The sequence below is a fragment of the Xiphophorus hellerii genome, chromosome 4 (assembly GCF_003331165.1).
Source record: "Xiphophorus hellerii strain 12219 chromosome 4, Xiphophorus_hellerii-4.1, whole genome shotgun sequence".
In the NCBI taxonomy this organism is placed as follows: domain Eukaryota; kingdom Metazoa; phylum Chordata; class Actinopteri; order Cyprinodontiformes; family Poeciliidae; genus Xiphophorus; species Xiphophorus hellerii.
Genome location: NC_045675.1, coordinates 25,877,825 through 25,891,651, shown reverse-complemented (window position 1 = coordinate 25,891,651; position 13,827 = coordinate 25,877,825). Strand labels below are relative to the sequence as shown.

General features: G+C 37.5%; 1 protein-coding gene across 1 annotated transcript in view; it reads right to left on the bottom strand.

Annotated features, from left to right (window-relative positions):
• The window catches only part of adamts7 (a disintegrin-like and metallopeptidase (reprolysin type) with thrombospondin type 1 motif, 7), a 137,387-nt gene that overhangs the window by 16,908 nt on the left and 106,652 nt on the right, over positions 1-13,827 (bottom strand). The window contains exon 23 of the mRNA XM_032560787.1: positions 13,629-13,791. Within this exon, the coding sequence (XP_032416678.1) occupies positions 13,629-13,791 (163 nt within the window). The remainder of the gene's footprint in view (positions 1-13,628; positions 13,792-13,827) is intronic.

Here is a 13,827-nt window from a genome sequence, read left to right as displayed (position 1 = left end):
GACCTTTTTACACTGATGTAATGGAAATGATGTAATAATGCATGCGATTTCCTGCCAAAGATAGATACACTTTATTTTCAAAAGAACACTAAACACTGGAACTGATAAACAAAATAAACAAAACAACCAAAAATAAAATGGATTCTCAGTCTCCATTAACAAAATATTTACTTGAAAAAAAACTAAACAACATAAAGCCAAAGTGGAAATAAATACTGCATTCAACCAAAAGAGTGCAGATTATGAAGTCCGTATACTATGTTGCCCTTCAGTAATAATTAGATTTAAATAGAGAAAATGGGCACATCGACTACCTGATGCAATAATTCACACTACAAGGTTTTTTTGCCCCTATTTTTCCCCATAAGACAATGTTAGAACGCCGGCCGTTCTAACATTGTCGCTTACGATTTCGTAACAGATCATCGTGTAGTGTTTGGTGTGTTACGGTAGATCAGGGGGCTCAATACGTCGATCACTGGAAGGTTTTGAGTTGATCTCGACAGTTGGTGACAAACTGAACACTGCCAGGACGATGAGACCAGAACTTCCTCTTCTGACACGTTTATCAAAATATTCACTAAGGTCCTAACGTTTGTAGCTTCATTAAAGAATTATATCAACAAATAATAATCAGAGGTGTGACCAAGTCACTGTGTTGCAAGTCTCAAGTCTTTGTCCTCAAGTCCGAGTCAAGTCTCAAGTAAAGACAGGCAAAAGTCGAGTCAAGTCTCAAGTCAGGAACCTTTAATTTCAAGTCATTTCGAGTCGTTTTTATTTTATTTTTATAATTTGCAATTATACAAAAAATTCCAATAATAGACCATTTGTTCGTTTTAAAATATGTATTTATCTCAAATGATAGAACATGTGTAGCTGAACACAAAGTATAAAAAACATTTTTAAATTGGACCACTTTATTGCCCAGTTCTGTTAAACTTGATATTCAATAAAAAAAGACGAAAATGCTGACATTTCCACAGCACAATACAAAGAACCAGAACAGCAGTTTTTTCCTCTTTTCTCTGACCTGTCAAAACAATATATTGTCAATATAATTTCCCAACGTAGATGTCTTCAAATACACCAACCATCCTTAGATGATGGGACAGAGAGACTCTGTTCCCTGTGTTCAGGTCCAGAATCTGCTTTCTGTTCCGGAGCCCCGCTCACTATCCACCGGCTTCCTGAGCTAACACGGTGCACATTATTTGTGGAGGCATTTGAAGGACCGGATTTATGGTAAATCATCACCAATTTAACCCGGAGTACACATGCTAACACGAAGTTAGCTAAAGTCAGCTATCTTACAGCAAAAGAAAAGCGCCACCTACCGATCTTTGTGAAGCTTCAAATGCCGGACAAAGTTGGACGTCGTGGCATCTATTCTCTTCTTGCATGTTTTACAAGTTGCAGTTCGTTTTTTAGTCGAAAGTTCATAATCTACGTAGCCAAAAGAAATTACTCGCGGAAGCATATTCGAGCGGTTATTTCGTATTTCGTTCCCTGAGCTCTGTAGCTTTGCCGCGTTTTTTTAAACGGGCGTGCTTAACGACAAAATCAGGGGTTTTCACCGACTGGGAGCTTTAACTCAGCCTGTTGAATGCAAGTGAAAACCCCTGATTTAGATCGGAGCGGCAACGACGATCTACCGCAGGGTGCTCAAACTTTTCTAGACCAAGATCTACTTTTTCTCTCACCAGCCGGCTGAGATCTACCTCTCATGACACGAAGACATAAAAATTGTAAATTAAACTTTATTGACTTATTTTATATGCGAATATACATCAGTTATAGCAGAAATAATAAAGTGATAGAAAACCTAATGCAGTATATTAAAGTCAAAGTCCGAGTCTTTGAGCATTTTTTCAAGTCAAGTCTCAAGTCGCGATTTTAACGACTCGAGTCTGACTCGAGTCCAAGTCATGTGACTCGAGTCCCCACCTCTGATAATAATCAACAAAACCTGTTAAAATTTATATTCTCAGTAATTATTGTTTCAACAACGTGTTGCGCAATTCAGTGCGTTTCAGTTCCATTAGCAAAAAAAAAAGGCGATTCAAAGACCGACTGACTAGCAGAGCAGGAGTTTACATTAGCTAATCAACCAATAATCGAGAAATAAATATCAAGCCTGGAAACTTGACATCGTAACGGACTGAATGTTATGTTTTTAACGTCGTAGCTCCGCTTGCGGGGCGCAGGCGGTTGCCACGGCAACGGGCGTGCTTAACGACAAAAGAGAGAGAGTGTGTAAAACGGTAGGAGAATCTCACTGAGGAAGAAATATACTGCAAAGATCGGTAGGTGGCGCTTTTCTTTTGCTGTAAGATAGCTGACTTTAGCTAACTTCGTGTTAGCATGTGTACTCCGGGTTAAATTGGTGATGATTTACCATAAATCCGGTCCTTCAAATGCCTCCACAAATAATGTGCACCGTGTTAGCTCAGGAAGCCGGTGGATAGTGAGCGGGGCTCCGGAACAGAAAGCAGATTCTGGACCTGAACACAGGGAACAGAGTCTCTCTGTCCCATTATGATGATGAGCGGGTCTAGTATCATCTAAGGATGGTTGGTGTATTTGAAGACATCTACGTTGGGAAATTATATTGACAATATATTGTTTTGACAGGTCAGAGAAAAGAGGAAAAAACTGCTGTTATGGTTCTTTGTATTGTGCTGTGGAAATGTCAGCATTTTCATCTTTTTTTATTGAATATCAAGTTTAACAGAACTGGGCAATAAAGTGGTCCAATTTAAAAATGTTTTTTATACTTTGTGTTCAGCTACACATGTTCTATCATTTGAGATAAATACATATTTTAAAATGAACAAATGGTCTATTATTGGAATTTTATGTATAATTGCAAATTTAAAAAAAAATAAAATAAAAACGACTCGAAATGACTTGAAATTAAAGGTTCCTGACTTGAGACTTGACTCGACTTTTGCCTGTCTTTACTTGAGACTTGACTCGGACTTGAGGACAAAGACTTGAGACTTACTTGAGACTTGCAACACAGTGACTTGGTCACACCTCTGGTATATACTGTATATATATACATACAGAAATGGCTTAATAATCATGAGTCATCTGAGACAGATCTGATTACTACTGACGGATGTCCTCCGTGCAGCCGAAAGCAGGATCAGATCCAAATCCAGTCACATCGTATTTACCGACTGTAGGTGGTTTTGTTGGTGGCCACACTCCAAAAGAAACTCCTGCCTCTCTTTTTTTGTACCAGTTCCTATCTGTATCAGATTTCTTCTGCCTTTGGTTTAGCCAAATTGGAGGCTGTTTAAATATCAGTTCATTGCAATGCCGAGTTGATTTGCCACTATGCGGCACACACCTCTTGTAAAAATAAATCCTTTGTCTCTCAAAAATCTTGGCGGTCATTAAAATCTCCATCCAGCAAACATGAGGTGAAATCTTAAATTTCAAATTCATTCGTCACAGTCTGATTGTGAATTATTTGAAAAGATTTGAGCCCCTTTAACTGTGACAAAAATGCACATGTAACCTGTAACTCACAAAAACAGGTTAATTAATTTATACTATATATATAGGAAGTTGGGCCTAATCAGAAGATATTAAATTCTAGGGAACCCAGGTGTGAGCAACAACAGAACACACAGTGTCTACAAGAAAAGAGCAAATATTTAATATAATAAACAATTGTGGATCCACATTTAAAACAGACAAACAAATACTGCACGCCTTTAAAAAAAAAAAAGAATAAATAAATTGAATACTTCAGTCTCCAATGAATTAATTCTTCAGTCTCAAAGTCTCTCAGCTGGTGACCAGTCGGGTCACTATCTACCCGTGCGCCTGGTCCTCTGGGCTGGGGCTCGCCATCCAGTTTCAGGTGAAGAGGGTCTTGGAATCTTTGGCCCTCCAAGCCAAAAGTGTACTGTACAAACTCCAAAAAAAAAAACCTGACCTATAACAAGGCCAAAGTAAAACATTTTAGCACATAAGATGCTATTTAATCATTTCTCAAGTTCTTCTTATTTTTTTCTTTCATGTTGTATAACAAGTTAACAGAACACAATTTTTCCAACATATTAGTAAAACTAAATAGATTAGCTTATATGTGGTAAAAAAAAGAATATAATATACATTCAATCTTAAAATAAATGCAATTACATAAAACAAATACAACATACACAACAATAACAATACAAAATCTTACAATCAATTTTATTTTATATTAAATTTGATAATTTAATAGGTATTTTAGCCAATTTTCACCAAATTTACTTAACCAACTGCCGAGCGCGTGCGATGACTCACCGATGCTCCGAGCTGTCAACGGCTATTTTTCGGGCTTCAGCTGTTCACGGGGGAAACCCTCCGAGATCTAATAAAACCGAATGTAGTATTTTGAATTATATATTTAGTGAATTTATATTAATATTGTTTTCCTTACCAATTTCCAGATTCGTCAATTTCTTTCTACCTCTTTACGGAAACGACCGTCAGCTGTTAGCTCTCAAGCGTTCGCAGCGAAACAACCGTCAGCTGTTCTCAAGCGTTCTGAGCGAAGCAACCGTCAGCTGTTAGCTTTCAAGCCTGTCTGCCGCGCTCCGAACGAAACAACCGCCAGCTGTTAAAAAGGGGCGGGACGATCAACCCCATTGGCCGACACGAAACCAGACCGCGCCAGCCATTGGCTGCCTAATCTGTCAATAGAAGCTAACACTAAAAGCATATTTCACATTTTTTGAAGATTTACGTAATTACCTTTTAGCTATTTTGGTAGAATAAGACATTGAATCAACATCTATTATTTTTTCTTGTGTTTTTAAACACTGGGTTACACACAGACATAAAAGTAAATCAGTAAAGAAGGCAAATACATGTTATCAATGTAAATTTGGCCAATGATTTGTTTATGTAAAACTACAGTTTGTGCGTCTGGATGTGATGACGGGATCAGAGGGAACATGGATGATAAACATGTCTGCCACTTCAATTTCTTTCAAGGACGCATCGTTATGCAGCTGAAACAACCATAAACTATGCTTTAAAAGTTTGGATTTGAGTTTAATGTGCAGTAAAGTGGAGAACTCCATTTAGTAAAGCAATTTACCTCTTAATAATAAATTATTCAAGAACAAAACAACTCCTAAATTCAAGAGATGATCAAGTGCCGTGTCTAAACTCTGAGAGCTTTAAACTGGATCATTAACCACTTGGTGCTGGCAGCCGCAAAGTCAAAACTTTTCCCTCGTAAAATACCAAAGTTAACACAGTTGACAGATGGAAAATATGATTTTAGTAACAACAGAGGGAATTTCAGCTGAAGAATCTGCCATGCAGAAGATAATTGGAAGAGTGATGCACCTCTGAGGTTCTACTTCAGATATTTGCTCAATCTCTTGATTGTTACAGTGTTAGATAGGGAAATGAATCCCTGCATTGCATCAACCTACGATTCTGTAGGGAAACTGCGGATGCAAATACTAAATCACCTGTTAAGTGTAATAGAGGAATAATATTATAGCTGATACTTTACTGCATGCCTCTTTAAAAGAGACAGAGCTGCCAACCATGATTTATGCTGTTGAAAGAAATGGATCGGAAAATGAGACTTAATAGATCCTAATAACCAAACTTAATGTCAGCAGTGGTGGACAACACTTTATTGACCTCCGCCTGCATCACAAGCATATGTTCAGTCAATGTGAAGGAAGCACACACAATAAGTCTGCCTTTATGTTTTAAACATATATGCATTTCTAAAACCGTTTCCTGCCTAATGGGACATTAATGGCCTATAATGTTCTGCTTTATTGTCTGGCTAACAAAAGATAAGTCCAGGCTTTACTCAACTGCATTTGCTCTAATTTTCTTGGTAGTATAGCATATTGCACATTATGCTCCATTCACAGCTGTTGCTCTTTTGGCTTTTATGACAATGCATCCTTATGGTTTAATTACAACACTTAAAAAAAAACAACAAAAAAACCCCAGCTGTTGTCTAAAAAGCTTTCAGAAACGTTGGAATAAGTTGCGAGCAGCACTGTTATTCTGACATAAACCGAGCTGGACACGGAGAGGCGTGATATGTTTATACACATCGAGGTTTTAGAAAATGTCAAGAAAGGTCAGAACTGTTATTGGCTCTGACATTTCATTTAACGGTATCTACGTATGGCTTTCAAAATTATATGCAGAATTTGACTATTGGACAGTGAGGCTGGAATGAGAAATCCATACAATCTTATTTACAGACAGAGCTTATTTATCTTGTTAAAAAATAACTAGTCGTATTAATGGATGTATATTAATACAACAGCAACTGCCTTTAAACACAGTTCAAAATGTGTGGTTTTGTAATACAATGGGAGAAAGAGGTGCAAAGATCGCCACTGATGACTTGTTTCATTTGATTTACTGTAATTATTAAATATAATTAACTACAATTAAATATCTTGAAATGTTACATAATTTCACAATATTTACAAGAAGGGCATAATTTTTTTCTTCACGTTTGTACAATTGACAGGTGTACTGCACATACTGTTGTATGTTACCATTCCACATCACAGTGTTTAGTGTGAGGCTTCTACAGATTTGCTGCGATACAGACTGCTACAGGACATCCTTCCTACCCACAGCCAGCAGCCTCTAACAACAACTTTGAGAAATCTTGAATAACGTTTAATGTCCCTTTGTACTTTGGAAACCGAATCAAATAGATTTTTTCCCAAACTATAAAATACTATTATCTTCGGTACTCCTTGCAACATTGTATGATAAAGTTAAGCTCAAATTATTATGGTTTGCAGATTTGAACCAATGCTCACTCACTCAAGAAGTTTGTTCTAAAAAGAAAGGGCAGAGGAATATTCAAAAGAAATCAATGAATTTAAAAGAGGTTTTATTTCTGAAAAAAAAGCAAAAATTACAAAATAATAATAGTAATAAGCTTGGAGCTATCACTCAAGATAAACCCGGTTAAAGAGCTGGTCATTAATTATGAGAAGGGTTTGATTGCTGTATTCCCAAACAAGATTTTCACGTTGAATATTTGTATTAAAATGTACATAAAACCAGATTTACATGTATAAAAGTGGTTCAGTTTTTACAGTATCCTTTGAGAGATGCCCGTCTCATTTACTGTCAGATGCAAAGGGTTGAATTAAATTGAATAAGCAACATTTTTCTGAGTTTTTGCACCGAAACTAGCTAATTTGGGTGTAAACTGGGAAGCTGATTAAGACCAAATTCATCCACTTTACACATTAGTGTTACTTTAATATTTATGATCCAAACATGTAGTTTCAGCTTTCGCAAAATACATCCAATAAAAAAAAAACAAACTATGGCTCCCTCTGCTCAGACAGATGCTTGGCTTTAACTTTATATCCAAAAAATAATCAATTATTCACCATTAACCTGAAGCTGCTCACCTTGTAGATTCTCCAAATGGTTCTCAGGAGCAAACCATCTGGAGTGCTGCGTTTCCTTACTGCAGTTCAAAGCAGAAATGCTCAGCCGACTGTTCGCCTCCCTGTTCGCCTCCCTCAGCATACAAAAACAACATATGCGTCTGCTAGAGAGGTTCATTAGAGTGTTTATTTTCAACCATTATCACTTAGTACGAATGAAAAGACAAGTCTGTCAGAAAGCTGACAGTAATTTATACATGACAGTAATTTATACATGAACGCTTTTATATTAAGCTGACAGAAACTTGCAATCTGGACTCGGATATAAAAAAAGCTTCATTCCTAACAGACGAGCCCTTTACACATCTTAGAAACGCTACTAAAGCAGTAAAAATGAATAGCAAAACTGGGATACAATTTGTTTTAGAATCGCTTAATATGTTAGTTAATATCATTTCAAAATTGTAAGAATGATGCTTTTAATATTAGCAACTTTTAGAAAAATATTTCATAGCATACTGAGGAAATAACCTGCATAGGGTATGCCAAGATCAAACTATGTGTGTGTGTTTTGCTCCGGAGGTTGTTTAGTTTTTATGAATTTTGGTTTCATCAGACCATTATGTAAATGCCTTTAGTTCCAATGGTGTATGAAATAAAATGTAGCATTTGAGAATGTGGCTCATCTAATTTGATCTCTTTCTTTTTGAAATGACAAAACATTGTATAGGACGAACATTGCAACCCAGTGTACTCATGTACACTTCAAACATTTTCCACTGCTTTGAAATTTTCATCATTTGGTACATAAAGTGTTACTGCTGAATCCCATGTTTTTGACGCCGTCTGCAGTAAAAAAGACCTATTCACTTTAACAAGCTGAACACCAGGAGTGGCTGAAATGACTTCATGTCCTGATTAACTCTGCCAATAACCATTTGACCACTCTGGGGTCACTCCAGGACTCTACAGACCAATCAAATTAGTCGAAATCCAGTTTTCTGCAACTTTTACTCAAACAGTCAAACACAACGCAATCAAATGACTGAATTGCCTCATGCTGACAGATTTTTGTTGACAGAAAGCCTGCATGCTTTCTGACTGTCCTGGCATAGACCCGTAACCTTCGAGATCGGTCATCAAAACAGACATTCAACATAAAAAGTATAAAATCCTAATTCAGGGCAACTTTTTTTGTAAGCTTTAATGGCACAAAATTGAAACGCCAGAAGGAGGAAGGAATTAACACGATGAACTTGAAAACTTCCAAGCCATATTTCTCTTATTTAGAAAGACTTTGGTGGCTGCTGTGTGTGTATGCATCTGAATGTCTGCAGGTAAGACAGTTGAGAGTATTCCACACACATCTAACTCTTCTGTTTAATCTCTAAACTCAAGGTTGAGTCTCTACAACTCATACATTTATGGTAAATAGAGCCTGTTTCGGCCCTGGGTTCATGAGTTATGTTTAATTCACGTTAGTGGTATTCTTGTTCAGGTTAATGGGAGTCAAGATATTATCATGAAGAAACATCAACCTTGCGTTGGTTTAACGTGGACTGGAGTCAAAAAAACAAAACCTTCCGTCGAAATGTTCAGACTTATTTTTCCTTCTCACGACTAATGCTAGAAAATATGCAAATAACAGCAGATGTCTTAAGAATTTGTCAAATTTAAAATCCAATGTATTTGAACAAACAAGAGAAAAAAATCTGACTGATTTTTGTAGATTAACATCATCCAACAAATGCACTATTACACAACCTTAAAATTATTAAGCCAGTTGAACAAATGCTGGTTTGTTTCATGCATTGGTTTCAAAGATCGAAAAAGTTGTTTTTTTCTGATTTAAGTTCTGTCAAAAGTTTTTCTTTGGAAGTCCTATTGTTATACACTCTGGAACAATATTTAATCGGACTACAATTATGAGTTCCTGTTAGCGCCCTAACAATGACCATACAGGTATTGCTTCCTAGTATTTCGGCGAGGAACTATGAATGTGATTTATTCATTTTCAACCTGTGTGTGAAATGAACTGGCTCTTGTTGAGGTCTGTCAATAACAGATCAAGTTTACAACCTTCTAGACTATATAGATTATTTCTGTTTATAACGGGGATGTTTTCATTCCATGAACAGGGAGAACTGAAAGAAAATGCCAACTTTCAGCTGATTAAATGCAGTGCTTTTAAAAAAGTAATGCACAGGGCTTTGACTAAACTACATAATATACTTTGTTTAATGAGCAAGTCTTAAAATAATCCAACATATTACACATTACATATTATAGAGAAATTCTGACTATATTGTCAAGTAGCTGCTAATTCTGTATGCATTAGTTTTTTATTAACAGCTATCATTAGCAAATCACTAGATTGTGCAATTTTGTACCGCTTCCAGTTGTTTGGACATTAAAATATTCATTACCAAGTATGAAGGGATGCAACTCCTCAGACGTAGTCTTCTGGACATCAGTCATCTCAACATTTCTATCCCCGTTTATTAATTTTACCATGATTTGTTATTGCGGTACAAACAAAGACCTGTGGCATCAACACATGCAAATACAATCATCAAAAAAAAAGAGAAGAGAAAAGCAACTATCTAAACTACTTTATAATACAAATTAAATTGTGACGGACACAAGCTGGCTCCAATAAAGAGGCATCAACTCAGGACACACAAGCACAACGCAGGCCGCTGTTTGCTGCTATCAGACGCCTCACATACTCATGATAACACTTTTATACCTCTATGTTTTCAAAATGTCAGGCAGGCTGGCATTCAGTTTCCAGCGGGTTGCCCTCTGAGGAAGACTAATTTCATATCTGATGGTTTAAACAGAAATGCCAATGAACAGTGGTGGCCTACATCTGACAGGTTAGTGGAAAACATATTTAAGATTTGTTTATTTATGCAAGGCAGGCTTATCAAATTACGCTTTTCATTTTTGCTTACGTCAATATTTTTTTTTACAAGAAATGTAAAGCTAGACAAACTAATTGCTTCAACAAGCATAAACACCTTGATCGTGTATCTGAGAATAAAATATGCAGGTATTCAAGAGTCAATGTCCACATGATTAAGATTTTACTTTTGCAGTTTGTAAATAAATCATTTGTGTGTTTTAATACTTAAAGAACATTGTTTTCCAGTACATGGGAAATTGCAGGATCAGCTATTTTCTAAATTGTTTAATTTAAACTCTTTTCAATTCGATTCAGTTGAGCTTATGTGCATACCAGTCATAATACATAATAATTCAGCATACAAGGAAACTTGCTCAAATTCATACACAGAATGTAGAAAAATGCATTCAAAAATCAATCAAATGCAGAAATATCACACAGACATATTCAAATGCTATTAAATATAGTCTAACACAAACTGATAATAAAATCCCAGTGGGTGAAAAGGTGCTTAATGAAGCCCAGTTGATTTCTGGTGCTTTTTCAAAACTACCCCCTGGAGATTACAGTCTACTTTGATGCTTCCAATTTTATAAAGTTAATATATACGTATACATATATATGTTGTATGCTCTACCAGCTAAAATTGTGACTCCTGGAGCTCAACGTTTGAATCGTGCAGCTGATCTGGTGGTTACTTTGTGCTTGGGTTTCTCCATGGCGATAAACTATTGCTGCCTTCTTCCTGCTGTTAACTTTGAGTAAAACAAATAAATAAATGCATTGATATGCACAGCATGCGAGCTCGGTGGTATATTCATCCTACACAATGGAGCCAGTAAAACCCTCTGTAATCAGGCTATCGCTCTTAGCATTTACCTGAGCTAAACAAAACGTCAAACGTTGTGCACAAATAGGAGCTTTTATAAAAAATGTATTTTAGACTTCAAACATCCATCCACATCAAAGCCAGGAATGCACTGAGCTAAAGTTTAACTTGTGAATCTGTAGAAAAGTTTCAAGCACGCAGCCTGTGATTTCACTGTTCTAAATAGTCGCCTTGTTCGCACCGTTTTCCTCATGCAGAAGAACTTCAGCTTATCGAACGCGGGCCTCGTTAACAATGAAGCTCATTGAGACGAATCTAGTCAGCTTCTCCACTGGTCTTGTGATGTGGCCTTTGAGAGCGAGAGCGGCCGGATTCCAAAAGATAGCAGTAATGCTGAGAGCAAATGTAACAGAGTTCATGCAATTAAAAATGTGAGACTTTTTTCTAATCTTGCTATCCCTAAAGCTCAGATTCAACGTTGCACCCACACAGTCCTTCCAACACCATATTTTTGCGATTTTTCATATCGTATGTCAAATTGTCGGAGAAGAAAGACGAACTGCCTCCTTTGAATCTCGGAGGTTATCTTTTACATTCTGCTTGGTGCTTTTGTCATTTCAGCCGTTAACCATAACAACTTTGATTGATATTGAAGGAAATTGCTTTTGTTTAACATTTGCTTTATCACGCCGAGGTGCATAAACATTTAATGTTTCCTTGGAAAGTCACTGAGCAACAAAACAATTCATCAGACCAGGGCGTCTTGTTCCACAGCTCCGTGGTCTAATTCTGATGCTTCTTTTGTTGCCATTTTCGACGTTTTACAGGGGCCAGCCTTGGCGCCCCGACCGGTGTGTGGCTAAAGCAAACATATGTGCCACAGACTGCAATGCACCTTCTGTCAGAGCTCGTCCCTGTGATCAAACAGCACAGGACAGCATTCACTCTCCCCTCCATCAGTGACCCCGGAGTAGGTTCACCTACAGGAGACCCCCCTCACAAGAGCAGCAGCTCTGGAGATGCTGTCCAGCCTGTCCCTTTGTCAAACCTGCTCAAACCTGCGTTTCATTTTACCTGCTTCTGACACATCAGATCCGTAGAGGAAATGTTCATTTCCTGTTCGAAATACCCCATCTTCCACATATGCCACAAAGACGTAATCAAAGTTACTGCCTTTACTTTTGGTGGTTTTAATTATATGAATTCTAACTGTAGGAGTGATTTTTATTTTATTTTTTTGTCCAGACATCCATCACAAGTAGATATCCTATTCGTGGACTCTTGTATAGCCTTTAATAAAACACAATGAAAATTAGCAGGAGATGGATTATTTTATGAATGCAAAAGTATTTTGAGGAAATGTTGCTGACCTCGGGCGATAGTGAGCAACATGGGGGGGGGGGGGGGGGGGGGGGGGGGGGGGGGAACAAAACTGATTTAGTTTCAACCAAAGCAGCATCATAAAATATTGAGCCTCCTATCAAGGGTGACAGGTGAAAATAACAGAATGTGGAAAAATCACCTTATGTTGACCTTTAGAAACAAATTTTCAGGTCAAAATCAAGCATAGAGAACAGTAGCTGCTGGTAGATAATTTCTCCACATCCTCTATCGTTTTAGAAAAAAATATAAAAAAAAAAAACAATGAAGAGTTTTCTCAGCTTTCTGTGATGCTTAAAGCAAACAGATGACTGAGAAAACTCCAGAATCCATCTGTAGGTTTTGCACTCCATACCTCTGATTGAAATTGATGTGAAGTGGATCACTTCAGGTTTTCTACCCACCGCTGAAGGATTTCTGACCATTTCCTCCCACTCTGCTTGTCTTCCAATTCCATGACACAAAATGCAATCTGTGACTCGAGATCAAATATTACCCAGAAGAACTGGATGCTCTGTCTTTTTTCATTATTATTATTATAATTTCTAGTTTATTTCTGCTGGTAAAGACAAAAATGTCGATATAGTCTATGGGGGTCTCAAACTCCAGTCCTCGAGGGCCACAGACCTACAGTTTTTAGATGTGCCACAGGTACAAAACACTGGAATGAAATGGCTTAATTACCTCCCCCTTGTGTAGATCAGTTTTCCAGAGCCTTGCTAACGACCTAATTATTCTGTTCAGGTGGTGCAGCAGAGGCACATCTAGAAGTTGCAGGACTGCGGCCCTCGAGGACTGGAGTTTGAGACCCCTGGTCTACAGAGTCGGCGTTCAGTGAATGAGACCACTGTTGCATGCAACAGAAAAAGGTTTCTTTCACAACCAGGAGAAGTTATTGTGAATTGGATGATCCCTCTTATTTTAAATAAGGATTAATCTGGAGGAGCAGAGCTCTTAAGTGCCCTCAGCTGCTGGCATAATATGTATAATTAAATTCGATTCTGTCCACCTGAATGATTTTCTTGGAGTGAAAAATTATCTGCAGTGCAGGAGGCAAAGTGACAACAGCAAAAAAATTAATACAATTATAATTTGATTTACTCACCAGAGGGATCACTCTCGCAGTCCCGGACGTTGCACTTTTTGGTGTCGTTAGGCTTCAGCTTGTGGTCACACTGAACCCGATCCACCTCCTCTGAAGCCTCGGTCCTGGTGTCGACGCATTTGATGAGCCGATGCTGCAGTCCTCCTCCACAAGAAGCCGAACACTGCACATGGAAAGATTTCACAAAATTTTCACAAAG